Source organism: Crocodylus siamensis, chromosome 8 (assembly GCF_052110815.1).
Source record: "Crocodylus siamensis isolate JL-2025a chromosome 8, ASM5211081v1, whole genome shotgun sequence".
In the NCBI taxonomy this organism is placed as follows: Eukaryota; Metazoa; Chordata; order Crocodylia; family Crocodylidae; genus Crocodylus; species Crocodylus siamensis.
The window spans coordinates 75,362,623-75,390,391 of NC_143402.1; the positions used below are offsets into that span (position 1 = coordinate 75,362,623).

Sequence of the window (27,769 nt, forward strand, 5' to 3'; positions counted from 1 at the left end):
CAATTCAGATTTAAAAACCCAACTGCAATGTGCAGCCTAGGCCAGACCCAAACCACACAGCAGCAACCCGCAGAACTGGTGTATGTATACATGATGCCCTGACGCGCTGTATTTAGACTTGACTGGTGCAATTGCAACAAGGGAAAACATGGGCCTACATGCACCTCTGCCAGCCCATTATATACAAGGGCCTACAGGGCTAAGGGAGATGCATGAACCCCTGTTTAAATAATTAAGTAAAAGTAGCTTCATTGCTAGGGGGGGCATGCACAGGGAGTCTGGGGTTTTCACTTCCATGCCATCCCTATTTTGGTGCTATTTCTAGATGGAGTTTATAGCCTAGTTGCAAGCACCCTGAGGTTGGATGTGTTCACTGCTGCCCCCTCATGACATGTCTACTGAAAGCATTTTGCTCATGTGAAGCTAGTCTATGAGCCAGAGAGGTAAAGCTTTGCAGGACTGGGCCCCAAGTTTCCAAGAGGGGCTGCAGCAGATGCTGTGGCAAAAGCCACTTCTTGCATGCATGACAAAACACTTGCAAGGACGTCTTTGCATGTCCCCGCAGGGTATGTGCACACTCAAATGTGCTCTCTGGCCCACACAAACCACATTGTGACTCCACATTGTGTGAAGAAATAGGGAGATGCTTGCATGCAGGACAAATGCCAGCAGTGTGGTTTTTGCCGGCTGCTGCTTTTTCAGGCAGTCAGTCAATTGGGCTGGCTGATTTTTCAGTCATTAAGCATCAAATGAGTAACAGTGGGTATTATATGGGGGGGTTGGGAAATGACATGGAAACAGCTTCCAGCTGCGCATTTCCCAGTGGGTGTTTTAAGCCACTTTAAAACTGAAAATTTATTTTTTTTTAGAGTTGCTTCTTTTGTTTGACTGCAACCGAAGACAATGCCTCTGCCCCACTCTTGCCCCAAAGTAAAGGAGAGAAGAGAATGGGAGTGAACTCACTTATACTGTTCTTTGGCCTGCATAATAATAAAATCCCATTTGTAGTTTATTTTTTTATTTAGCAAGTTGTAGTGTTCCTGGGATTAAAAAAAAAAGGTACTGTTAGTACAAAACACAGACATTAGCAATCACAAGCTTTCTGTTTGCGTCACGGAGACCCTGCTGCAAATATTATCTCCTCCATGAATTAAACAAAGGCCAGGCAGGCAATGGGAGATATAAAATCTGGCTTGTTCATAGGAATGGCAGCCATTCTGAATATTTCATTCGAACCTTTTGGAGATGGCAATTTCCCTACTAAAATTATCATTTATTTTATACACTTTTATGCATCAGCAGCTATTTCACTTCCACATTTATGGCCTCAGGTGCTGCAGGGGCAGTGCTTCATTCAATTGAAATGGGGAGCGTGTATGCTGCTTTTCACCATTCTCCGGTCTCAGCAACAGCTGGCCCGAGCCAGTGCAGCCTCAGGGCTTGCAAAGGAACAAGGTAGGTAACATTTTCCTACCTTTTCATATTCTTCCAAATCCCCTTTCCTCTTAATATTTTTCTTTGCAAGGTAGATTGCTGAGGGAAAAGAGAAGACATCCAGTTACTCAAGTCCAAAATTAGCAAGTGTATGAAGACACGCAGACCCTGTGACAAAGGATGGAGCCACTGTCCTGAGGGTCTCCTTCCCACACACAAACTCTAATGTCACACACGCCTCCTCAGGAAGGTGCCCTTGGCTTCTTCGGTGTGTGGAGGATGGTCCCCTCACCCTGCAGAAGTCCAAGAATAACTATCCTCCCACGCTGTACATGTAGCATGAGGAGGCTGATTTTAAAGCTGTTTGGCCAACAAGAACTTGCAAATGGTTGTGCTTGGCTTATGGCCTGTTCCTTCATCTCCGAGAAGCACAAACTCCCTGGGGCTCCAGCCTGGTTTGGATCCCTTGGGAACTCAAATAATAATCCCATTTCCCCTAGCCTGCATCTGTTGGTCTATTTAGATGGTAAACTGTGGGAAAGAAAGTGGCTGTAGCTCCAGGACTGGCAGAGTAGGGCTGTTATATCACAAAAGCCACTGTATTAAAGTGGGCTGAATTTAGCACCGTTCTTGACATCTGAATCTTTTGGAAGGGCTGAGCCCACAGAATAAGGATGCGCACTGGCTGTGCCAAGGGGTTGCACCGCTGTGTAGACATGCATCTTTTGGATATCTATATATGCATCTTTTGTTCATTGCTGTTGTGTCTTAGAACCCCTCTCTACCCTCTATCCACGCTCTGCTAGCAGGGCCTCTGGTGTCTCGGGAAGAAAAGCAAAGAGAGGTAATGGATCATTAGAAGACCAAAGTATCAAGAAACACACTGAGCCCAGGGGCATGAACCAGGAGCAGCTGCCAGGGATAGGCACAACCCCAAAAGCAACAGGCCCCTAGGGCAAGCAGCAAGCACTGAGTGCTGACGGTATGGGCCTGCGTGGCATGGCCCAGCGCTCGCTGCGGCTCTCCCAGGGCAGGACAGCTAACACTTACCATAGTCGGTATCATCTGCCGGCCACTTCTGCGCAGGCCAGAAATAGGGGGTCTGCAGGAAGAAGGCAAAAACTGATCACACACCAGCTAAATCTGGCCTTTTAAAATCATGGCAATGGTTGACACAATATTGCTTATTTTTGTGCGCAAAAGAGATGGAACAAATTTTCTGCCAGAAATCAGCTTTTCATTTCCCCCCTATTTTGCCATGTAAGGGGATTTCTCAACACACACACACACACACACACACACACACAATCCATCCATCGCTTTTGCACTCAGCACTTGCATTCATGAGGCTATGAATGGTCCAGCCAGGTGTTCCAGATGCACTATGTCTGCTTTTACAATCAGTTATGACTGACCAGAAATACATTTGCAGAACCCAAAGCCTGGAACATTTTGCCTTCACATTGTTAAGATCCTGGATCCTGATCTGGGTGATCTGGAGGTTTTGTATATGTCTTTCAGAGTAGATGTTTAGCATCATAGCCCTCTAATCTCTTGCTGTGTGAGGAGGCAAGTCCAACCATGGAACACAGTTTTACTAGATTAACAAATCCCATTAATGATGTCTACCCTCCAAAGTGTTCCAGCAATAATTATGGATTTTCCAGTAGATAAGTTGGAAGGTAAGAGACGAAAGCCTCAAGCCTTTGAAGCTGCAACTTATTTAAACAGAAGCACGGAAACGTTGGTGTTACACATAGCCAGAGCATTTTGGCTACGAGGCAACTCACCTGAAACCTGTAGAGGTTGTTGTCTGTTTTAAGGGTGAGATTCTTTGGTTCCTGCAGGGGGTAGATGTATCCAAACTTGACAACCATAGTCCCCAAGCGAAGTGCCTCTAGAAAGAGACAAGTGAGATGTACTGAGACACAAAACGGGACTGCAGCAAACTCAAAAGCAAAAAAAAAAATCAGGTATCATCTAACAAGGATTCACAAAACCAGCTGGTTATGCTCCTACCCACCTTCCTCGGTGATTTGCAGATGCTGGATAATCCACTGCAGTATATCACCACCTGCAAGGCAAAAGAACCAGCAGACACTTTATATCAGAAGACGCCGGCGGTTCAGGGAGCCCTCCAGGGAAACTGCCACTGTCACCATCTCCAAAAGGGGCCTGGAGCCCATGGTGCATGCGGGTCCCAGCAAGCAAAATGCGATCTTGAGCTCGGAAACTGACCCGGAGCTAAAACGCGGGGGACTGCACTCGGCTTCCTTTCATTTAATCCAGGTGGGACCCTGGATCCAGGGGGGGACCTTTCATTTAATCCAGGTGGGACCCACCTGCCAAACTAGTTCAGCTCTTGGTCAGGCCATATCTGCCCCTGAAACCCCTGCTGTCAGAAGGGGTCTTAGCATTGAAGCACAGCCCTCCCTCCTTGTCACACTGCCCCTTGTACTTGGTCTGGGGCTTCCCCCCCCAGGTCAAGCAGCCTCACACTTTGGCCTCTCAGCATTTTCTGATGCACAATAGATACCACATGGCCTTACAGCTTTCCAGAGAGCAGAGCAGCCTCTTCAATGCGATGAGCAAAGCTGCACTGGATAAGTAATGCATCATGTTCAGAGCAGTGGGGGAGAGAAATCCCCGTGTCTGGCTCTATAGACACTGCTGAGCTGGGGCCCCAACAAGCCCCCAGAGAGGGGTTGCTGCAAGTAGAGGCAAAGTCCACCCAAGGGGGAGGACTAAGAGGAGGGATTTGCCCTATTTAAGTTCACAAAATAGCCTGGCAGTGAGGCACAGGCCTTGCGCATGGGCGAGTTTCATTCAAGGGACAGCATGTCCCAGAGGTGATGTCCTTCCTTCTGTGGGCCCAGACTTTTCTGCTCACAGATGCAAAGAAGGACCTGAGGCCCTTTCTCTCCCTGTGAACAAAAGATAATCCTCATGTATTTCCTAGGGGGGTTGTTACCATGCCTCGACAGGGGTAAATTGGCCCTGGCAAGAGGGGCAGCACTAGACAAGCACCCCAGATAATGCCATGTAGAGCCCTGTACGGTGCACAGACTGAAAGGGAGATTTGATGCATTTTCCTCCCCTAGCATATGGGTGAACTCCAACCCTAATGTGCATGCAGTCTTTGGAGATCCCGTGATGAAACGTGTTATGGGCAGGCCAAGGATTCGAGCCAAGACTGCTGGCTCCTTGGGACAGGGACCTGCTCTGCCCCACTGGGTGCTCAGAGACCCCTGAGATACCCCGTCAGGCCCTGCACGACAGGTTTTAAATACGTTGCAACAGCATCTCTTGCGCCTGCAGGTAACTGAAAAGCCTTCATTTTAAAATCCATATTTCTGACAGCTTTTAATGACTCTTTCTGCAATAGCTAAAAATATCTTCTGTAAGGACAAACAGCTCTCAGTTTTGTGACGAGGACTTCACGTATGCAATTATGTCGGGTTTTGATGCAAACTGGATGTGTTCTTTCTGAAAGGTGACTCACTGGGAACTTATTACTGCCAGCGTGAAAGGCAAGGGGCTGCTCATCAGGAATCAGCCAACTCAATTAGGAGCCTGACTCCTAAATTAAACCGAGGCATAAAAAAACAATTCAGATTTCAGAGCAGGAAATCTCTCACTTAGTAATGCAGAAAAGACTTGTAAATTGAACCTGAAAGAGGCTTTATTTATTAGATGTATACCCTCCCCTATCCAAATAGCTCAATCGTTCCAATAGACTGCTGCTGTGGGGGTGAGGAAGGAGGAGACACAATAGGTCGGTAGTGACAAACAAACAGATCAAAAAATGTCAGCTATTCCCAAAATGTTGGGGTTGGGTTTTTTGGGGGGGGTGGGGGGGAATCTATTTTTCGAGATTTATGAGAATTTGAGGATTTTGACACAACACTGAGAAAGTTACACTATAATAATAATGCACTGAGAAAGTTTTTAAAAAAATGAAAATATTTCAGACTGCATTTGAAATAATCACTGAGAAAACATTTTGGGTTTATGAAAATCGTGTTCAGGGACAAAAATAATTTTCAATTGAAATTCGGAGGTTTGGATTTTGAAAGCCCAAAGCCAAACTGCTTTGTGATAAAACGAACCAGCCAAGAAAATGTTGTAACAGCAGAGGCCCAGTGACCCAGTCCTGTCCCCTTGGCGCAGAGGACAGGAACATGGACCTCAGTGACGGAGGAGCATCACAGGGGAGAAAGGCAGGAACTTTCCAGTGTTTCTTTTTTGGACTCCTCCTTCCCAAAGGCAAATGGCCCAAAAGAGCCATTCGGTGGAAATAAGGGGTCTCTTAAGGAGGCTGGGGCGAGCGAGCCATATGCGGATGCACTGCCTGTTCCTAATCCTCCTGGGAGAGGTGGTTTCAGCCCTGCAGAGAGCCCACACAAGGCTTGGGCACCATTTAAACCCTGCTGAATCAGCTTAGGAAGGAGTTAAGCAATGCACAACCTCGGTGGGGATTTTCTGCACAAGGGTGAACTTCACCCACAGGAAATACGTGCACTTTCCTCTTGCTTACTCCTACAGATTGGGAAGAAGCGTGGTTCTCCTGTCACCCAGACTCTAATTCCAGGATGCGAGATCCTGCTTAAATCAAATCCAAAATAATGTCAGAGGGGCAGCGGAGTCCCGGAGGAGTGTCTGAATGGAAAAGGGTGCAAGAAGGAACAAGAGACCGTTACCAGGCAGCTTCTTGTCTTAAAACAATCACCCCCTAGCACCTCCAGATGCACAGAGTGCAATCCTACTTCTGCTTAATTAGAAGATCATCTCTGTTAAGTAACTAATCTTTCTAAGTCCTTGAGTAGTTTCGTGGCTTCTCTGGCTTTTCAGCACTTCCAAGCGACACCGAAGTCTCTTGCCTTCAAAATTCCCTTGGAACGAACAATAGCCGCTAGTCGAAAAGACGCACCGACAGGAGCCCCCTTTCCTGCAGGCCAGCTTTCCAAGCTCTGTGGCAGGCTGCTGGCACCTCAGGCACCAAGTCACCATCAACCTTCGCTTGCCCCTCTCATTATCTTCTGAGGAGCAAACAAAACCAGTGATGCTCCCTCCAATTCAAATGGGGCACCCAGCCCCTTATCAAGGACTAGCCTCTCCCCTCCAGCATCGCTTTGCCATGCCGATTGAAACGCTGACCTTCCCTGCCTTTCTACTGCTTGCTTATCCTTGTGCCAGGAGTCCAGAGCTTTCGCCCTACTGCCTGCTTCCTTAAATAGACCAAATTAAGGGATTATCCTGTCGTTCATTTCTAGACAGCTCTCCTTGCAAGTGCTCTCCCGGAAAGGGGAAAGTTAAACATGGCTGGTTGCGTGTCCCGTGGGAAGGGGTGACCAGTTCTGAAAGGAGTTTCCTTACAGCAGGGGCTGCACACCCATGCGGTGCACCAAGGCGAGCCACGGGCCCCTGGGGCCACGTGCTGCATGGCTACCTGGCCCACCCAACCACAACCCCATGTGTCCGTGTGGGCCCCCCCTCCCACAGCTGCGCCGTGCGCTCACAGTTCCCCAAACTGCACTGCACACTGGGGCGGGATGGAAAGTGGCAGCTGGAGGAGGGAGGGGGAGCCGGGAGACTAGGGGGCAATGGGGGATAGTGGCAGCCTGGCGGGAGCGTAACCCCTTGCAGGCCACATGCAACCTGCTGGCTGCCCCATGGATAGTCCTGCATTGAAACAAGAAGCTGACACAGACCCACTGACTTCAAGGGAGCAGTGCTCGTTTACAGCCGCCCAGACTCTGATGCAATGTCTTCGCAGTTCCAGCAGGAAAGATGAGTCAGTCTGTCTTGCAGGCACCATGCTCAATTGACAGATATGCAACCCAAAGAGGACAGAACATATCACAGCCTAAAAAGCAGAAATGATTAAAGTGCAGAGGAGCACCAGTCTGCAGCCCGGGAAGATGTGTGACTTTTGGAAAAGACACCTAAGGATCCAAAGTAAAAACAGATACCGCTCACTCAGGCTTGAGTCCACAGGGGTGCTCTCTCTTCACACCCTCTGGTCATTGATTGTTATTAATAAGTAGCATTATTTTTAATGCCCCATCTCCAACAACATTTGCATTCATGGCATTTTCACAAATTTAGCCTGGCTGGTTTCATTTCTTTTGTTAGAGTAAGGGTTCCTCCTTTGCAATGCTGCCTTAAAGCACAGTAATGATGCTGCAGGAAGATGCAGAGGGACAGGGTCTCAGGCTGCATAAATCACTTTGCTGACTGCAGTGGAGCTGTATCTATTCAAAGGCAAAATCTGGGGACATCCTGTTCCTCGGGCATATTCTAAGTTCTCCTTCTATATGCCCTGCTCTGACACGTTTCCATTGTGGCTTTTGGCAAGTTCCTTAACTCTGCTACCTCAATTTCCACATGCAGAAAATGGGACAAACAACCGCACAATAGTTCTGTGAAGGACTGCTGAATTAGGTTTTGGCTGACTTGTCCTCTCAGATGTGGCTGTACAGCTCCCTTGATTTCAGAGGTTTTTTGTCTTGGATTTTAAAGTACCACAGAAGGAGACAAGTGAGTGTAGACTCCAGTACAATGTGTGCAAAGCGGTGAATATTTATAGCGTAGTATTCTTCATAAGTGCTTCTCTGGCAATTTCTAGGATGGGGAAGTGAAGGTGTCGATAGTGTATTTCTGCTGCCATGAGAAAGGAGCTGGCAGGCACAAAAGCAGAGTGTGACTGTCGCTGACTGTAATGATAGACTTGACACATCAAAGCACACCTACCCATCTATTTCTTCTTCAGCCTATTGGAGTGGGGAAAAGCTATAATTTAGAGGCATAGAAATGGGTTGAATATTTTGCTCCTCTCCAGTGATTCGAGGAAAAATTATTATTACCAGAAAATGTTAAAAAGGGAGAGTAATGTCTTGTTCGTGTCTAATCTACCATATTATACATCTTGGTTTTGTTCTGCTTTTAAATGTGGCAGTCAGTTAGTCATAGTCCCCCAGAGCCTAGAAGACCCATGTAACTGGTGTGATAAAGACATCTCAGCGGCATCACACTGGAGCCACGTGGCTAGCATCTGTCTGGCCTCTTCCGACTCCTCAGCCCCAACCAGGTATCTATTTCAGACGCTCCATTTCAGCCGAAGCCAACAGCATCCATAAAGTCGACGCTGCTTCGTCTATGCAACGGCATTAGGAAGTTATTCAGAACATGTCAACAACCTGCCTTCGGCATAGCAAGAGAGAGCCATAGAGCATAAGTGCCTCCTACTGTGGATAGCTAATGCTCCTTCCACTACCCCAGTAAAGACCTGTGTTTCGGGTGCAAAGCACGCTTGACTCAATCCCCCAGACACCCAGCAGTTTGGTATACATGCACGTGTGGAGGCTGCTTAGACATTAAGGGACTTGTACAGGTAAATTAGCAAGAGCCAAAAGAACACAGTCGGTTTTTGAATGACAAAGTGGAAACACTAATATGTTTGCAGACAAGTACAATCCAAATCAGGGCTCCACAAATGGATGGATGACTATAAGATGTGGGTGGCACAGAACTCTCCTCTGACCCGTCCACGTCCCAGGATCCTGTCCGAGGAAAATCCCACAGAGCTGAATGAGTCAGAGCTTCGCTGCAGATTAGTACATCCCTGAGCACGGCTAAGGGCCTTCCCCACAGCCAGTCTGATGAAAACCAGATGGACTGGACGTTAAATACACATTTGCACTGTTACCTGATGTTTGGCATTCCCAGCGCTCTTCATGCCTCCAGATCCACCTTTAGCAAATGACCCACCTGGCCACAGTAAATGGCAAAAGTCTTCATTTTAGCTTTAATAAGCACTGGCCTCATGCAGCCTCAGGATCCACCTTATTCGTCACTGAACAACTCTGCTGCAAATGAGCTTCTTTCCCCCTATATGAAAGTCTGCTGTGCTCAGGCCTGCCCAGCTGTACGTTCTCCGCTTCCCAGCTGTCTGGGTGTGCTGCAAGCCGGGAAGCAGTCTAAAGTCTGATTTTCCTGACTGAGACACCTAGTGTCTCCACTGCTTAGGATTTGTACTACTATGCATCTGGCAGATATGTCCTGCCACTAAGCAGCTTGGGAGGTGAGGCTTAGTTCTGATCATTTATTACCTTAAAATATCAGGAATGTCAAATATGATGTAAGAGAAACTGTTGGAGGGTCTCAAGAGATGTGACTGAGGAGAGGAGCTGAATCTATCAGACATCTTCTCTCCACAGTGCTAATCACACGTTAAAGCTAGAGAAGTGTGAACAAAGGCCAGAAAGAAATCCAAGAGCTTTAAACAGTCTGATTAATGGCCCTCCCCTTTCCCCCGGACCTCAAGTGAGGAGCTTGTGTGCCCCTCTCTCTCTTTCAGGATATCAACAGCTCATTCGATCTTTGATCATCTCCAGGGTGTCCCAGGTAGTCAAAACTTGAATTTCCAGTGTAGGAAATAGGAAGATTGTTTTTACCGTCTTGAGCTTTCTGCATGTGTCCTAGAAGAGTAAAGTCACATGGGGCTGAAGCCCAGCTTTCTTCTGTTTTGCCCTCAAGCACCCAGATCCCCAGGGAGAAGATCAACATCTGTAAGCAGAACAGTAGCGCAGGTGGACCGCTCTGGGCTGATTTCCATTTTGTATGGAAAAAAAAAAATTGGGTCTTCTCATGATGCTAAGAAAAAAACCAGAGTAGCACATAGTCAACTACTAGGGATCTTACCTGCCACGGCATGAGGGATGTTTGTGATCATCACCCTCTGCGTGTGCGTTTTGATGCCCGTGTCGGGATTCTGCATCTCCATGAGGAGGCCTTCGATCTGCAAAGGATGATAGGGACAGAGAGCTTTGTGAGAATAAGAAGTCCACAACAAAAAGAGAGCCGCTTCACAGGGATAATCAACCTGGAGCAGCGCAAGGGAAGAGAATTAGCAGGCTGCACCAACACCTCCCTGCCTTCCTATTCCCTCCAGATGCTGCTCCAAGGGGCAGGTTGCTATTGCAGGAATACTAAGCTGAGCAGCAAATGATACCTGCTTAAGGTACTACCATGCATTGTGTTTCCTGAGGGATGCATATGGCTGTGATTAGTAAAAGTGGACCATGGGGGTGGCTGCTGCAAGCAAACTCAGCTCAACTCTTTCAGGAGAGACAAAGGATGGTTTGGAGTGAGTGGCAGAAACCTCACGGCTGCAAACACCTGTTCGTTTCTGGCCTGCCAGCTGGGAGCTGGGGCAGTAAGAGGAACGTTACAATACAGGGGAGGAGCGACTAAGACATGGAAAGCTGGCCCTACGGGACTCGCATCCCATTTATTTACAGATTCACTTGAAAGTATGTCAGCAACAGGTTCTGGCAGAGGTTTGCACAAGATGTGTGGACACCCAACGCAAAAAGTCTGCTCTGCAGACAGGAACTACAGCAAGTCTTATACACAGCTCGCTCACACACTCACCCTTAGGGCCAAATGTCAAAGGTAGTTGGACGTCCAAATATCCCAAAACCTTCTCCCTGGTTTATTTTAAAGCAAAAATGAAAAAAGAAGCATTTGCCTTAGCAAGGTTTGACCCCTTTTTAGCCACCGCTCCGAGAGCAGAAGAACCTAGGTCCTAGGTCCGGTCCCCTTGCACAGATGCGATGGGTTTGCTTATTAAGTAGCATTCCTTGATCTTGCCGTTGCATCGGTCTAGGCTTGCACACCAGGCTCATCACTGTGGTACTGAAGTGCCCAGAGAGCAATTACATGCTTGTCTTTTTGTGACCTGACTCTGGAAATACACCCCTCCAGTTGGGGGTTTTATGCTAAATAAATCCACCAATGCCAGTTGTAAAGTTACTTCCCTCTGTGGACATGCGCATGGGTTGAGGAAGCTCTTGTGTAAAGAGGAACATTTTTAAAACTCTCAGTGACACAGAAGTGTCCTGATCCAAGTTGATGGAGAAATCCCGGCTGGTTTCAGTGGATTTGGGATCAAGGCCCAAGTCTCAGTGAACGTCAAGTCCAATGTCTCTGGGCTTGACAGTGAAGACAAGATATTCATTAACTATTCATTTTTAAGTACAGTGTCACATTAGGAATGAAACAAAATTTTCTCCCCGGGATTGCTAGTGGCAGGATTGTCCTGCTGATGCCAAAGGAGGCAACTCCACTGAAGTCAGTGGTGCTGCGCCTGCTTACACCAGCTGTCAGTTTTACCCCTCAGGTAGGGCTTGATCTCTGAAGCCCCATCCCGTGCACCATCATTCACATTTGGGCCAACAGCGAGTGTGAAATGCTATCTGGTCTGACTTGCCAGCACTTCACAGGTGCTTTGCACAGGTGAGGACGAAGCTCAGGACAGCGGGGGAGTAGGCCCCTTGTATTTAGGGCCGCTGGGCTCTTTGAACTGAGCCAAGCTCCTTAAATCTGGCACTGAGATTTCAGCGATTTAAGCAAGGTTTCAAATCTTTGTACCGCTTTACTGCTGGAAGAGCTATTGACGGCTAGCGACACGGAGAGCTCTGCAAGCGTATGCCATGAACACTACCTACAGCTTGAAACTCATTTGTTCTGTTGGCATATCCTGGAGGCATAATACCCTGGAGGCTCAGCCTCCTTTCATGATCATCGCCAGCACTTCGGAAGCACCAAAGGAGAGACTTTTTCCCAAGGATCCCTCCCAGGTTTTACATGCAGCCCTGTGCAAGCTGGGCTAGGTATCTGGGAGATCAAAATATCTCATGGCTCTTTGAATGTCAGACTACCTACTGTCTCAGTGGAACCACAGTGCCCGGTGCTACGTGATGAGGGAGGCTGATTCTCAGCACCGTCCACCTCATCTTGCCGTCTGCATCCAGACATAACACCTGCTGATGACAGCGATGGTGCAAGAGAGACCAGAGCATGCACCAGCCACGAGTCAGGCATCGCCAGAGTCCTGAGACTGCCTTCAAAAGTCAGGAAGAGCTAAAGAATAAACCTTATTTTTTCCATTTACCTGGTGGTTTCTGAGAGTTGAAGCTACATGTTTTCCTGGTTATTTCTGCAGCCACAAAGACCAGAAAGTAGCCTTTCCTTGATAGCGAAAGGAAAACCATTGCCTCCAGGATCTGGGGCTTTAAGGGGAACCCCCCGCTAAACTTCACAAAACTTTGTAGAGAACGGGCAATGCTGCTAATCCGCCCTGCACACAGAAGCACAGGCCACGTCCCAGCGGGTGCAAGCGTGGGTCAAAAGCAGAGTGATGCTTGTGTCTATATGCAATTATTCATCCTGGCTCTGAAGACGGAGGAGGAAGCCGCCGCTCTGGGGACTATAGCACTAGCGTAGCTCGGAGGGTGCCTTGGTTCAAGTCCCTATTCCGTTGCGGGCTTCTTGACCCCGACGTTGATGCTTCCACTGTGAAAAGGGGATAATAGCATTTGCACCATGGCCAGGAATGCAGGAAGGGTAAATACATTAAAGATTGTGAGGTGCTCAGACACCACAGAAAACCTCAGGGGCCCTGAACACTTCCTTAGAAACCAGATTGCAACGGGACCGTCCCAAAGCGGCACCCTCCAGCTCAGACCACCTGCCTGTCCCGTTGACTTCACCGGGGCTCTCGCCTTTCCAGGCCCGCTCCATTGGCCAGACCAAATTCGCTGCTGACCCTTTGGGTCTACAGTGTATGCCCTGCATCTCCCCCCAGGCCGAGAGACAGAGCTCACCGAGAGCCCAGGACTTGACAGCTCACACGAAGCCGTGTCAGTCTTCTTGCTAACGAGCAAATAACTCCAGAGACTTGTAGCTCTTGTTGTCTCCCCGCTGCTCACCCTCTCTTCACAGAAGCTGAACACATATTAAAAGCAACAAGGGAGATAAGCAAGGGAGCTCTCGCTGGGTGGTGCCTGCTGCTCTGGCTGCAAACCACGCACTTTCCTGATCAAAACTCAGCAGGTCTTTTCCGCTCCTCCGAAGGGAACTGGCTGCTTATTATGGATTCCTAGAGATTAGAAATTGCCATTAGCACCAGTGTGTCAGCAGGAGCCCGGGAGGACTATTTAAAATACAATGAAAACATCTGCTTTCCTTTCTGGGGCTTGGCCGTGTGCGCTTTCCCAAAAGAGCCCTGGCTGGTTTTAATTTGGTGTACGTGAGGCCGCTTCCTGCCCTCGCTGCACACGGGCAGGCCCGCGGCGTACCAGATGAACTCCTGAGGAGATCTGCCCCGGTGCAGACAGCCAGCCCAAAGCGTGGGCTGCATTTCAGGCCCACCCGGAAAGGACAGAAATGCAGCAGACCCTGATCAATCTGCTGTTCCAGCGAGCGAGTTACTCCCAGTGACCGCTTACCAGAGGCAGGGAGCGGGACAGTCGCGGGGAAGCAGAACAGCAGCAAATGACATTTCAGTGATAAAACAGCCCTTGGGGAAATGAAACTGTGGGTTCACTGAGGTCCCCAAGACCCTGTGCAGAAGTGACTTTTGCCCCCAGAGCCCCAGGGAGGGCGATAGGAAAAAATCTGTAGGCAAGAGGCACAAAGAACATAATCCCGAACTCAGGACTTGGGGGAGAAAGTTTGCAAACCGGGTGTAGGAGGCCACAGATGGGACAGGAGGAAGAAGAAAATAAGGGAACTGTGTTTCAAGCCTCAGCTACTTAGACCCAATTAGCTTGTTACCTGCTTTTCGTCTGTCCCTTCCCTCTGCCCGTCCCCTCCTGCATGCTGAGAAAGCTCACCGAAGAGAGTCTCGCCACTCGACCCAGCCTCGATGGGCTAAACGGGGCAACAGAGAATCGCAGCTGTCTTGCATTCCCGTGCACCCCCGGTCTCCCTGCTCAGCCCTGCTCATCTGGCTGCAGCAGTGGGCTCTGGTCCTCGGGCTGGGAGGTGCCCCGGTGCATGCCCAGCTTCCCACTCCTACACTTGTAATCGCTGACTTTGCTGGCGGGCATCCGTTGTCAGCAAAGCAGCAGCCTACAGCCCTTCAACTAAGTGAGGCCATGCAGAGTTTGCTACTACAGAGCGGTGGATGAAGAAGGAAGAGGCAGAGGCAGACCGCCGCTTGCTTGCACTGGCCACAGCTTGTCCTACTGAGCAGAGGTTTAGTGCTAGGCGGTTTTTATTTTGCATTGGGTTTCTGCAGTGCTGAGCAAGCAGAAAGAGCCACAGAAGGGCTTTCCTAAGCTGTCTAGGTGCCAGGAAGAGCATCGATATCAGACACTGAAATGTGCATGGAGGAGGACTGCCCCAGGATGGTACCTTGTGCTTCAAGCCTTTCATTGCAGGTGCCGTCGTCCCCCACAGCAGCAGCACCAGCAGGTACGGAGCAGACAGTTACTACTGGGTGACCTGCTGTGTGCATCCACTGCTTTGTGGGCAAGCGACCTCCGCTTATGCAAACAGGATTGCCCTGAAATCCTAGAGATGATGCCCTTTCAGATAATTCCCCCGGGGAGAGGCATGCCCATAAACTGTAAGAGCCCAGTGTTGCTTGCAGAGGCTTTTGCATGTGATATTCAAAGGTAAAGGGGCTTAACTACATTAAACGTGCCTTTCCTCTCAGTCACAGACCTACACAAGGCACCTTCTCCTAGTAATAGGCAACCGTAAATCCTCCGGATCACGGTGTATGCAGAAGAGGTCGTCAGGTCCCTGATGAACCCACTTGCGGCTGACAAGCCCAAGAGTGACCCAGCGTGTTGCCTGCTTCACAGATCCAGGTGTTGTCCGAGCTGGAGTCCAAGTTTACAGCAGGCTGCTTCCTTCTTTCTTGCTTCGCCTCCATCCTCTGGATCGAAGCCGCTTCATTTTGAACTGCCCCCGGTGCCACGTGTTCCCTCCAGACTGGACAGGATTTTCCACACTCCTCCCAGATTTCTATGTTGATGTTGAATGACTTTATACCATTTTTGTGCATGCTGTGGTACCATCATAGAGGGCGACCCATCCAGAACCTCCTCAAATCTCACTGTACAAAATATTCTTGGGGATACGGGCTCCCTCCATCCTCCTGACACGGCCAAGCCATTGCAACCTCGTCTTCTTGATGGTGGTTTCTAAGTGCGTCTGTCCTGCATGCTCCAGCACCTCTGTGTTTGCCATTTTGTCTTCCCACTTTATTTTTAGGATCTTGCACAGGACTCAAACGTGGAAACTGTTCAGTCTCCTGATGCGCCAGGCACATGTAGTCCACGTTTCTGAACCATAAAGCAGGGATGACTGCAAGTCTCCTAGATTTGCATCTTCACCTTAGTTGATAGTTTGTTCTTATTTTCATGCACGTTTCTGTAAGAGCCCAAAATTCTTCGCTGCTTTTCCGGTTCGGTCAGTTCAGTCTGAAGATTGAGATTCCCGCTGATCGTAGGACCCAAATAGCAAAAGCTGTTGGTGTCACCAAGAGATTTACCGCCCAGGCACTGGTTCTTCCACCCCTTGGTACACGATCATCATCTTTCTGAAACTAATCCTCAACCTGAAGCTCTTGCATGATTCAGAAAAACTGCCCAACGCATTTTTCAGGGAAGATTCATGGTGGGCAACCAAAGCTGCATCATCCGCAAACAGGAAATCTCTCGGAAGCAGGTCTTCCACCTTGGCTTTTGCTCTAAACCTTGTGATATTGAACAAGCCTCCACCCAGCCTGTTCAAAGGTAACCGCCAGCATTGCTGTCCTTGGATGCGTGAAGAAGCAGGAATGAAAAGTAGACGTTCGAGAGCACGGGGGCTATGGCACACCCCCGTTTCACCCTGTTGCTGATGTCAAGGGCATCGGATTCTTTCTTTTCATACACTACAGTTGCCTTCGTACCTCGATGTAGAGAGCGAATGATGTTCAGCAGTTTGGGGGGGACAACGCCGTTTCTTCAGGACAGTAAAAAGGCCCCGTCTGTTGACCGGATCGATGAAGGCCATGTCCCCTCTCCTGTTAGACTCCACAGTATTGCAGTATCCAGTGCTACGGACAAACACCTGCTGCTTTATCCGTTAACAACCCCCATTCCTAATCTCCATTTATGTGCTGGTTCCTGCTTGCAAAGATCCCAATCCCAGCTCTGATATTTGAGGCAGGAATGCAGCTTTTCATCTCGGTCCTTCCATCGCCACGCTAATTTTATTCTTCACGAGGCCTGTAGCCAACGAGCCCGTCATGGTGTCCACCACGCCAAGATCAGAGGTTCTCTCACACACGTTATTAACAAAAAACAAAACAGAAATGGAAAATGTGTTTTGCTGGAGCCCAGTTCACACTCACCCCCAGTGCAAGACGGCTCGGCTGGCACAAAGGGGCTACACCAGAGTGTGAGGAAGTCTAAAACAGGGTGGTGGAGGAGTCAATCCTTCATTGCTTGCTATTATCTCACCTCACCTCTATGCTGATGCAAATGAAAGAAATCTCTAGAATAGCTAGCTCTTGCACAGAGCTTTACAGCAGTAAATCTCAAGGTGCTTTCAGAGGAGACCAATAACACTACCCCCATTTTACAGAAAGAGAAACAGAGGACAAGGAAGGATGTGCTATGCATTGTAGACAAGAGGCACAGCAGAAAGAAGCGGAGCCTCTCGAGTCCCTGTCCCCTGTGCCAAAGTACCTCCATCGGGCACTAACTGGGGGAGCACAGGACGGACAGCACTTGACCAAGGGCCTTCTAGTCATGTGCCAGTGTGACTCCCTCCACGCCGCCAGGCTGGACACTTGCAACGCGTCTCTGCCTTTCTCCAGAGACGGAGCATTTGAGATGCAAGTCACAGGTGGCTCTTTTGGGGGGGGCACAGCACAGCTTGTCCTGGCCCAACCAAGCGCGGGGCAGAGCGTTTCTCCTCCCTCCCCTCCAGACAGCCAAAGCTCTGCTCCTGCAAAGCGCAGCTGGTGAGGCTGATGCACAGCAAGAAGCAGGAATTTTAATGAATGCTAATTTCCCCCCCCACCTATTTAAGTTAGTCTAATAAAAAACATCAGATTCACCTACAGAGCCGTGTCTGCCAAAACTGAAGGAGCAGCAACCGCTTGGCGACCACGTCCCTGGGAAATTCTTGGTGGAGGGTCCCAAGGCAGCGCTGGAGGGACCTCAGTTCAGAGGAGCGGTCAGCAAAGGCAGGGCTGGATCCACGCCCGCAGGTCTGAGCTCTGCCCCCCGGGGTCTGGCCCTCTATAAATAAGCAGCAGCTGGCAGGGGTGGCAGAGACCAGCCCGAGGGGAAGCAGAGGGGAAAGGCAGGCTGCATCTCAGGGCATGTAGCCTGGCAGGGAACACTGCATATCCCCCCACTGATCTCAGAGCAACACATTGCAAACTGCTGACCAGCATGCCAACGATGCAGCTAAACGACGGGCCAGATCCTGATTATTTCAGGCTTATATGGCTCCTTATAGCTGTAAAATCTGGAGGCACTTGTAGACTCTCACCAGGGTCAGCCTTTACCCTCCAACTACACGAGTCATTTAAGGCCAAGAAGACAGTATCTCCCCTGCCGGGTAAGTCTGAGGGCCTGCAGAAAACCACGGTAATTTGCCTCCCATCAGCGTGGCTGCAGGGGCCTCCTCCCAGCCACGGCTGGCCTCGGTTAAAGAACTGTGGGAAGGGGCGACACGTCCTCTACCCCTGGTGGCAAACCTCTCTCCTTTACCCCACGCAAAACTTTCTGCAGTGTCCTATGAGGACGTGTGAAAACAGAAGACTCCCTCTTCCACCCTGGAGGAGTGAAACCCATCCACAGTGAGCCACCTTGAGCTTGCTTTGGCACAGAGTACAGCTCCCTGCCTGCAGCTGATGAGAGGACAGGACAAGCAAGGGAAAGGTCCTGGACATAAAAGTGCGTGAACCTGGGATGGATCCTGGCCACTACCAGCATGACAGCTGCTGGCCGCTCCTTTAGGCAATGTCTGCCCAGAGTTTCTGCTACAGAGCTGCTGGCACGAGCTGCTGCACATGCACCTCCGAGGACTCTCAGCCCGGGGCCAGGAACGCACCAGCCTCAGCCAGGTCCCTGCGCACACTTCCCTGAATGGTGCCATTTCATTCACGGCCATACGTTTCAGCTCCGGCATGGCATGAAACTGCTTCGTCCAAGCCTCAGCTGCACAGAGGAGCGACTGAGCAGACCTGCTTCATCTGGGGAAAAAGAATCCCCCGCCTCCTGTGCCCTGTGCTGGCCACGCGGCAGGAACGAGCACGCACAGGCCCAGGAAGCATACGGGCGTTGCACTGCTCGTGGAGCAATCAGGACCAACAGTGTTATGACACCAGCAGCACGCCCCCTCCGCCTGGCTGGCACAAACCATACGTGGAGCATATGTGACTGTGGGGGTGCCAGCTGGTGGCAAGGCGCTAATGCAGACTCGAGCAATTAATGATGCCTTTATCGCTTATCTTAGCTTCCTACAGAACCGACCCTGAGCAGATCAGTGCAACGGGTCCCCTGCTCCCACTGGCAACGGGAGTCTGAGGTGTGCAGCGACGTGTAGGGCACGCTGCAGCTCACAGGGTCTGCCCATGCATATGGGCTGCAGGGCATCACCCTAAGAGTGGCCAGGTCCCACTGTGATCTAACCAGAGAGACGGTGAGAACCAGAGGCCGGATCCAGATTCTTGCCATCGACTTTGGATCAAAGGCCCCTGCTCAGCCACGCAGGAACTTCCTGGGCTGAACGGGGGCTGACCACGTCTCAGGCTGAGCAACGCGGCGCTCTCTGAAGTCTCCCAGGCAAGACCCACGCTGACAGCAAGTTGCTGCACTCTCCTGGCTTCTCCCATGCAAGTATCTCAAGAACACGTTGCAAAGGCTGATAGGTGAGCTCATCCCCATTTTAGACAGAGCAAAGAAATGCTGCTAATTAGGTTTTTTTACAATAAAATGTACAGACTAATGATCTGTATCTTCCCCAAGCAATCCCACTGCCTTCACAGTATAAATCAGTGCAAAATGTGACCCATTTTTTTTTCTTTGATGGGGCTTCCCTGCCCAATCATGCAGAAACGAACACCTGCAAAGGAACCAGTGTACACGTCGCCTTCGGCATGAAAAGCACAAATGTTTGTCCTGTAGGACTCGTATTGTGAGACTGAATAAATTCACACCCCGTTGCCTCTCTCCTCTGAATTTCAAACCCAGCCACCTCCTCGTTGTGGTGTATGCATGCCCTGGCAGAAACGCTTCATGTCTGCACTCGTCTTCCTTTTTCTGCTGTGCTTGATTGTCCTGGGGGGTGAACTGCTACGCAAATACGAGCCGGACAGCTGTACCTGTCACTGGAAATTCAGCTAATTCCACTCAATAAGCTAAGCCAGGTAAAGACAGAGGGATGGAGAAAAGCTGGATTAATACCTACCCTCTTTAAGCTCGTTTCCTATGCCGGCTCTAGCAACATGCTTTTCGATGGAAGTTTAAACAAAAGACAGAAAGCCCTTCCAGAAGGATGCACGGCATCGGGAACGTGCTCCTTCACCTCCCCGCTCCCCGAAGCTATAACCGTTTTACATGCACTTGTCTTCCCAGGAGGGAGGAGCAGACACGCAGCCGGTGTTCGCGTGATGTATCCCTTGAAAATGGACATCGGCTGCACGTCTCCCTGGCGGCTGCGGGGAAGGGGAGGAAAAACAAACCCACGACGGTTCACGGGAGAACCGAACTCTGATACTGGGGCTTTCCCCCCCACCCTGATTTCAGTCCAGGGTGGGGGAAATCTTCCCCTAGGATCATTCAAGGATAAACCTGCAAGATGCGAGAAATTCACCCTTCTCTTTCCTTTTTAAAAAATTTTTGCTGTATTAAATATCTAGATTAACCCTCCCCCTCCGGGCCAGGTCTCATCCCAGCGCTGCTGCTACCCCCGGAGGAGGCCCACAGTGCCCTGGGCCAGGCTGTCTCCCCCGGCACCTGCGGAAAACAGGGCTCTTTGCCCCAAGAGCAGGCGAAAGCCACTGCGGCCCGCCCCCGGGTGCCCTGTCCGTCCCGGCATCCCCGCGCGAGGCAGGTGGCACGGGGGTGCAGGTGCGGGGCCAGATGCATCCCTGCCCAGGCGGGGTTACCTTTTTGAGGACTGCCATTCTCGGCCTGTAATGCTGCCCCTGGTCTAGCCGTTTGATAGTCATCGTGCCCCCCCGAGGCCGAGCGAGGCAGCCGAGAAGCGGGGGGCGCTCCGCCGCCCGCAGCCGCCCCTACGCGCGCTCCCGGTCTGGGAGCTGAAGGCAGCGGTGGAACCAGACCCCGCCGCGCCGCAGCCAATCCACGAGCGAGTTCCAGGGCCTCATTTGCATGAGCGGGCTCAGCGCGTCCCGATAGGGGGAGCGCGGCCGCTGGAGGCCAGTGGGGAGGGGTCCTCGGCCAATCAGCGGGCGGCGGAGTCCATGTAGGCGCCGTGGCTGAGGCGCTGCCAGGGAAGGGCCCAGTCCCGCTCTGCCTGCGGTGGGGGGCGAGATCAGCTCCCAAGTGAGACGAGAGCAGGGGACGGCAGCCTAGAAAACGCTGTTCTTTGCCTACGAGCAGATGAAGCAGGTGAGTGGTCAGAAATACGGCGCCATAAGTACATAAGAAGGCGCCAGACCGGGATGAGAGGACAGGCCGCGAGTGGTGATACCAGCTGGGTCCCGCCAGGTGGGGAGTATCCCCTGATGACTGGTCAGGGCCTGGCAGGAGGCGATCTCGACCCCTCACGTTATAATATGGGTCCCTGACCTCAGTACCGGGGAGGAGGGGCCCTCCCACAAAACCCGCATTGCTGAGCGGAGGGGGAGAGGCGACGGAGGTGGAGGGCGGCCAACCGAGCACTTGGCACGAAAGGGGACGTGCAGAGACAGGAGTCGCCGTATCGGGGCAAAATGAAGCAGGACGCGCCCCCTCTCCGGGAGGGTGTCCAGGCACGTCACCCAGGTGAGCTGCGTGTGCTTGAATAAGCACTCAGGGGAACGGCCCCCACCCCTGAAAGCCTCTTCACAAGTCAAGCACCCTGTGCTGGGCGGCTGGGATTGTGACGGGCTTTGCCTTGACAATACTGGAAACTCAAATCCATCGTTTTATCCAGAAAGGACCAAGAGCACACAAGCTTTATCCCAGGCGTGAACAGTGGCGATGGCCCTTGGGAACAGGGAGAGGTGAGACCTCAGTGCCACCAGGGAGGAATCCATGTGCCAAGTCTCACATTCAAGAGAGCTAATGTGTGCAAGATGTGAATATGTACTTCACAAAAGCACACACCACCCAGATGGGCCTGAGCCCCCTCCCTGTGTACTACACATGCACATACACATACACTGAACCCGGCGTGTGCACACACAAACTGTATGTGCGTTCACCCTCATGTATTGCACAAATTGTACACAGTGCATGTGTACACACTTCATGGACACCTCAACACGTGTGCCTACAACCGCACACACGTAGCACACATCAGACATTCTCAAACACAGCTTGCATCCACTTGAAGTGTATGTTTTTATGCAGCACGGGTGTACACACATCATACGCACACAATGCACCCACAACAATACTAAATGTGCACATGCTGTACACGTATGTGTATGCACACCGCATGCACAGTCACGCTAGACATGCACATAATGCACATATCACAGGTGTGGGTGCCCACGTGCATGCTATATATGCATAAACGGGGCTGTATTTGCATGCCCGGCCCAGCACTGTGCTCTCCAGCAGCTCGGCTGGCGTCCCAGTTCAGAGTTCATGCGCTGCTGGCCCTGATCTCGTCACCATGTTCTTTTTCCCTTCACAATAACAGCCGAAAGCACAGACTGCCTCCATGAAAGGGCTTTATCTTGATCTCGGCTCTTAAGCGTCTGAATGAGCCGGCGCTGTGGGTGCTTTGAAAGTCTTCACTCATAAAGATTCCCATGTGAACTTCTTCCCTCCCGTGGCTCTCCCAACAGTAGTCAGATGACTGACATCACACTTGCTTTACAGAAGGTTTTCCTGGAAATCTCCGCTCCTCTCTGCTACATGATTTAACCACAATTAATAACGATTGTAGTTCTGCAGGGTACTATCAGGGTAATCAGATCTCATGTTTCAGGGCATCAGCTGATTGCGGAAAGGATCAGGAGGGAGGTTCTTCACTCATTTTCAGCATCTCAGAGCTGAATTGTTCCATTGTTGTTTGCCGCTTTGAAATGAAACTCCTCATAGGCAACCCTCTGGAGCTGGTGAAGGGGTTGACAGGGAATGTAACAGCACAGACATTTCTTGAAGGCAAGTGGCAGGGAAAGGAAAGATGGTGAAGTGGGAGAGCAGTGAAGTTGCCTGGGCAGCTCAGGGTTAATGGAAATTATTTGGTTTCATTTAGAGAAACAGAGGTGGTACAGGAAACTGCTTGGCTTTTATATGTAAATAATTAGTTAATATTAGATAATATGGGGGTAGCCGGCACTCAAAAATAGGAGCATAGTTCTGGGTTTTGTGGAAACAGTAAACCTTTTTGCTGTGCATTGCAAAACATTTCCTCTGTGCTGCCCTGCTCATCAGCCCTGGGGGGAAGTGGGGGCAGAGAAGAAAGGGTCAGTGTAAATGCAACAGGTGAAGCCAGTTTTAAGTAGTTGGCTTTTTTTTTTTTTTTTTTTTGGCCATATAAAATAGTTGATTGTAGACATTCAAAACACCTCCTTCTTGTAAAAGGCACATTAACGTAAAAATTAACAGAAGGCATCAGCAGAAGTTCATGCACCTGGGTATGAGAAATGCCAGACACAAGATGAAAGTTTATTAGAGTGAACAAGTCATCATCTGCTGCTCCAGCCTGCCCTTTTACAAGGCACTCACATCCTGCCTGGGCTAACTCCAGAAGGGCCATAAAGGAGGCAGTGATGGTTTGACACAGCCAGCAGATGCTGGTCCAGGAGGTTCAGCTGCACCAGCAGAAAGCCCTAGTGCTGGCACATGTTGCTGCTTTGCTGGGGGCTCTGCTGACATAATGCTGTCGGCCTAGTGATAGCAGCAGAGGCTTCGTGGTGTAGGCAGGCCCCAGGTTCTGCAGGAACAAAACCACCTTGCAGCATGCTGAGCTCTGGCATGGACACCTGTGTTACCGACACCAGCCCTGGCGCCTTGTGCGGGCTCTCAAAGTGTCCTACAAGCATCTCTCCGCCTGCTGCATGGCTGCTTCCTGTCTTCATTTGTCTGGCTTCATTTCAGCTCTGATCAGACTGGTAAATGGCACCAAAGTAAGGAGGAGAGTAGGCCACCAGAGATCAGAGCTGGCCCGTGAGGTGATGCATTGAGCCTGGAGGCATGGAGAGATGTGGTATGAATTATGGAGGAGGCCCAGGGACTTCGCAGGTAAGGATACAACTTCTGTTTCAAGCAGGGGTGGGCCGAATACATCTTGTGGGCTGGTCCTTGTCTGGCCCGTGGGAGGTCCCTCAACCCTGCCTGGCGCAGGCATGGAGGGCAGCTCAGGCCATGGCATGTGCAGTCAGTCCCAGTGCCCTTGGGTGCACAACGGGGCTGGGGTGGTGTGGTAGCCAGACTCACTCCCTTGCAGCCCTCGCAGTGGTGGCTCCTTCCACTGCTTTTTTTTTTTTCTTTCCTTTTCCGTTTTTTTGCACCAGTCCTGGAAGCACTGTAATACCAGGTCAATGCATGGAGTGGATGGAGCAAGCTCCAGTGCTACCACCCAACACCAAAAAGAATCTGCTCAATATAGACCTCCGATGGAGGACATATCAGAGACAATCACCTGCCTTGGGGAGCCTGCCTACGTGGTCACGGTGCTTCCCCTGCCAGGTAGGTATGCTGCAAGTCTCCACCACCACTGGATCTGGCCCTGCTGCTTGGTCTCACTGGCCCATCCAGCCTCCGCCCATTGCTGGCGGTGCTGGATGGAGTGGGCAAGCAGGGTCTTCATGCTCATCACTGGTTTAAAGACTAACTGACATGTGAAGGGTGAAAGCAGAGGAGAGGAAATACATGGCACAGACACCAAACTGTCTTCTGGAACAGCCATCAACAGATCGTATTTCCTACCCATATGACAGCAAATTAGCCAAGCATCAGATTCATCTGACCAGGAAATAAGCCCCGGAAGGGCTGGAGGCTGAGACGTATGCAGAGCTTCAAGTTGTGAGCCAGAAAGGTCCTGGCTTAGCAGTAAAGCCCAGCCCTGCTTGCTGGCGGGGTGGGATTGTTCCCAGAGGAAGAGAGGTGACTGTCCTCTCTTATCAGCGAAGGTACAAAGCAAGGAAGGGGAAGCCAAATGGGAATGATTGCTAAGCACCAAATCAGCAACTCCCAGGCTCAAGGCCAAGCAGATTCCCTGACTTAGTTTTGCACGTGGTTTTGCATATCAGTATGAGACATGAAAGCAATGGGCTAGGAGCCAGGCCCAGTGCAGGTAGGAACCATGCAAGACTCTCTCCCCGGATCAGTCTTGACAAATCTGTTGAGTCTTTTCCCACCCCAAGAAGCCAACTGTCCTGGATGTCTCCAGTAGAAAAGAAAAACACTCTGGCTGCTTGGGGAACTCTTTTTAATTCCATTTTTTTTAAAGGACAGATGATTGCTTTGATTGTTTTTTGTTCAAAAATCACAAGCTGCAACTTGCAACACCACAGGCATGTGATGTGTGACCGCCTCCTTGTCTGAGCAGCCGGGGGGAACATCAGGAAGCCCATTAGCATTGCCTTGCAAGCATGTCAAGCATGCATCTTGGGTGGAAATTCATTATCTGTTTGCTATCAGGAAATCTCAAAGCACTTTGCAAAGAAGGTGGGGAAGCTGAGGCAGGGAGAGGGCCAGGACTTGCCCAACAGCACTAAGCCAGTTGAGGCTGAGCTCCGGAACGGGACGCAGCTCTGGAGTCCCAGTCCAGCGCTGTATGCAGCAGACAACCCCTTGGAAGATGATCCATCTCCCAGTATTGCTCCCGTGTTGCTCTAGCAGCACCATCATGTCTGTGAAAGGGCAGAAGGTGTGTTTCCACTTTCTGGGGAAAGAAAAGGACAAAAACTGAGAGAAGGGCCTCGGCCACACTCCCTCACAGGCTGTGGCAGGTTGTTGTGAGGTAACTGGAGTATTACTGGGAGATGGAGCAATGCTGAGCTCCCTTGCTTCCCTTACTGAGCCTGCCTTTCCACCCACCTCCCTTCTCTTTTCCCTCTTTTCCATTTCCACCCCTGAGCCTCAGCTAAGAGGCAGGTGGAGGACGGCCATGCCAGAGCGACAAGGCTTGGGAGGGTTTCCCAAATAGGAGCAAGGATGAGAGTTGGGATGGGGGGCGGCCGTCAGCGGGGAATGTGGAACGACAGGAGTGACAACTGGGTCCGAGGCTGTGTAGACGGAGCAGCAGTGGCAGCAGGCTGGGGAGTGGAGTGGCAGGATGCAATGGGTGCGACAGCAGTTAGGAACAGGAAAGGAGCAAGGACAGCGGGGGAGTGATGGTTAGAGCTCCCAGGGGGTGACAACTGGGGAGAAAAGACCCCCAAAAATGGAGTTTTGGCAGGGGAAGGAGTCTCAGACCTGGCAGAGAGGAAAGGTGCATGGGTGGCAGGATGAGCTGTAGGAGAAAAGCAGGGCAGGATAGGAACAGGAGGGGACAAAGGGCAAAGAGGAAGGCAAACAATGAAACTGAGAAGCAGGGAAAGTGCACAGATGGCAAAACCGAGATCCCGTTAGGTGGGAGGTGCTCCTGTCTGACTGACTGAACGGGGCGTGGGGTTGAACAGCCTGTGTTATAATAAAATGGCTATTTCTGTTTCTCCCCCGAATCCATCCTTGTCTGCAGAGAGCAACTGGCTCTGGTGATGGGAGTGGGAGGATGCTGCTGTGTTATGGGGGCACAGTTATGCCTCCCGCAATGGGGAACTCCGGCTTGGCCATCCTGATTTTAAAATGGTCCCAAGCGCATGTTGGTATGTGGCACGGTGGGTGGTGCAGCCCCTTGCTCTGGCTGGGAGCTTAGTTACCTTCTTCTGCTGGGGCCACAAGGATTTTCCTCACCTGAGTCTGCCCCTTCCTCATCTCTGCTTTATTACTTACAGCTCAGGGTACGCACTCATGCAACGGAGGAAGCCAAAATTCAGAGCAGTTTTAGCCTTGACTTGCATGTTGCTTGGTACTCCTGTCAGTAAACTGGGGCAGGAACATCTCACTTTGGCAGGGTGCTGAGATTTACAGATGGAGAAAGGGCAAAGGCTCAGAGTCACTGAGCACCCACAACTCCACGTGAAACCCATGGGAGTTGGAAATGCCTTGACAGTAATTAAAATCAGGATCTGAGCTGTGTCCAGCCAGAAAAGGAAGTCAGTGCCAAGTCTTGGACCAGAACTCAAGAGCTTCTGACCCCCCATCGCTGCACACAGGCTAGCAGGTGATTATAGGGATTTTATTAAGGTGGGTACTGCTCTCTACTGATAGATGATTTTAGAAGCACCATCTGGAATAAATGTAACACCCTGAATGTCACAGAGCCTTGTGGGAGAGAGCACACTCACCATGCTGGGATAGGCACTTGACTACTTTTTATGATTGATTTCAGGGGAAGAGTTTTTCCATTCATTAAAGCAGTTTCCCAATGCTAAGTCGGCGTCATGTTTTCCACAGCCATTTTTCTTCTTCAGCTTTTTAAAACTCTATGATACAATCAAGAGATCAGAAGGCAAAAAAAAAAAAGTATGCAAAGAGGAAAGTACTGGGTGCCAAAGACAGGGTTTGGGGGAAGAGAAAGGGAACATCTGATATAATCAGTGGGTGTGTGTGCATACATGTGTGTGCATATGTATACACAGATTTTCTGTAGGATGGCTTAAACATTGCCAGGTTTGAATGATGTGAAGTGCGTATGAGTATTCGCTGCATGTTTTTGAGTCATGTGACCCAAGTACCTTCTTGCTAAAAATGTTTTTCCAACTATTTAAGTTGGTTTAAAAGAAGATATCAGATTCACCCAAAGAACCTCTTCTGCGTGTTTTTAAGAGTCATGACTGTATGATGTGGCTTGGTGTTTCAGGAATATAACTGATAATACCTGATTGATTGAGATTGCATGTGTACACGTGCACATGCCTGTGTGCAAGCATGTGAAATTTGGCTTTTCTATATGTGCTTGACCAACGCGACCCATCTCTTTTGGGCCATTAATGGAATAATACAAAAAGGAGACAGTTTTTTAGGTCTCTAAACTTGTAGGCCAGATATTCAACTACAGCAAATCTGAATACCTTCACTAAAGGAAATGGAGTTGTAGCCCCTTATATCATCTCAAGATCTGGCTGCAATTAGCCTAAGTTTCCACGTGATAGGCAGATGATGAGTAAGGATAACCAGGATTAGAGCTATTTCCAATCAGATGTGCAATTTCAGCCTTGCATGCGTCTAAGTTTTCAGTCTTCAGCGAAGTGTAGTTCTGTACTGTGAGCTAGTAGTGAAATCCTAGAGGTCAGTTCCCATTA

The 27,769-nt window shown here is 50.3% G+C and overlaps 1 protein-coding gene and 1 long non-coding RNA gene across 2 annotated transcripts in view; one reads left to right on the forward strand and one right to left on the reverse strand.

Annotated features, from left to right (window-relative positions):
• RGS9 (regulator of G protein signaling 9) overlaps positions 1-20,542 on the reverse strand; it is a 54,323-nt gene extending 33,781 nt beyond the window's left edge. The window contains exons 1-7 of the mRNA XM_090060031.1: positions 20,405-20,542; positions 10,138-10,234; positions 3,458-3,508; positions 3,225-3,331; positions 2,485-2,536; positions 1,475-1,533; positions 964-1,040 (exon numbers count right to left, since the gene is read on the reverse strand). Of these exons, the coding sequence (XP_089916157.1) occupies positions 964-1,040; positions 1,475-1,533; positions 2,485-2,536; positions 3,225-3,331; positions 3,458-3,508; positions 10,138-10,234; positions 20,405-20,467 (506 nt within the window). The 5' untranslated portion in view covers positions 20,468-20,542. The remainder of the gene's footprint in view (positions 1-963; positions 1,041-1,474; positions 1,534-2,484; positions 2,537-3,224; positions 3,332-3,457; positions 3,509-10,137; positions 10,235-20,404) is intronic.
• A 195-nt stretch (positions 20,543-20,737) lies between these two features.
• On the forward strand, positions 20,738-26,893 carry LOC149859077 (uncharacterized). The gene is made up of 3 exons (XR_016443978.1): positions 20,738-20,870; positions 23,517-23,660; positions 23,933-26,893. It is a non-coding gene; the product is annotated as an uncharacterized LOC149859077 (long non-coding RNA).
• Positions 26,894-27,769: the final 876 nt, after the last annotated feature.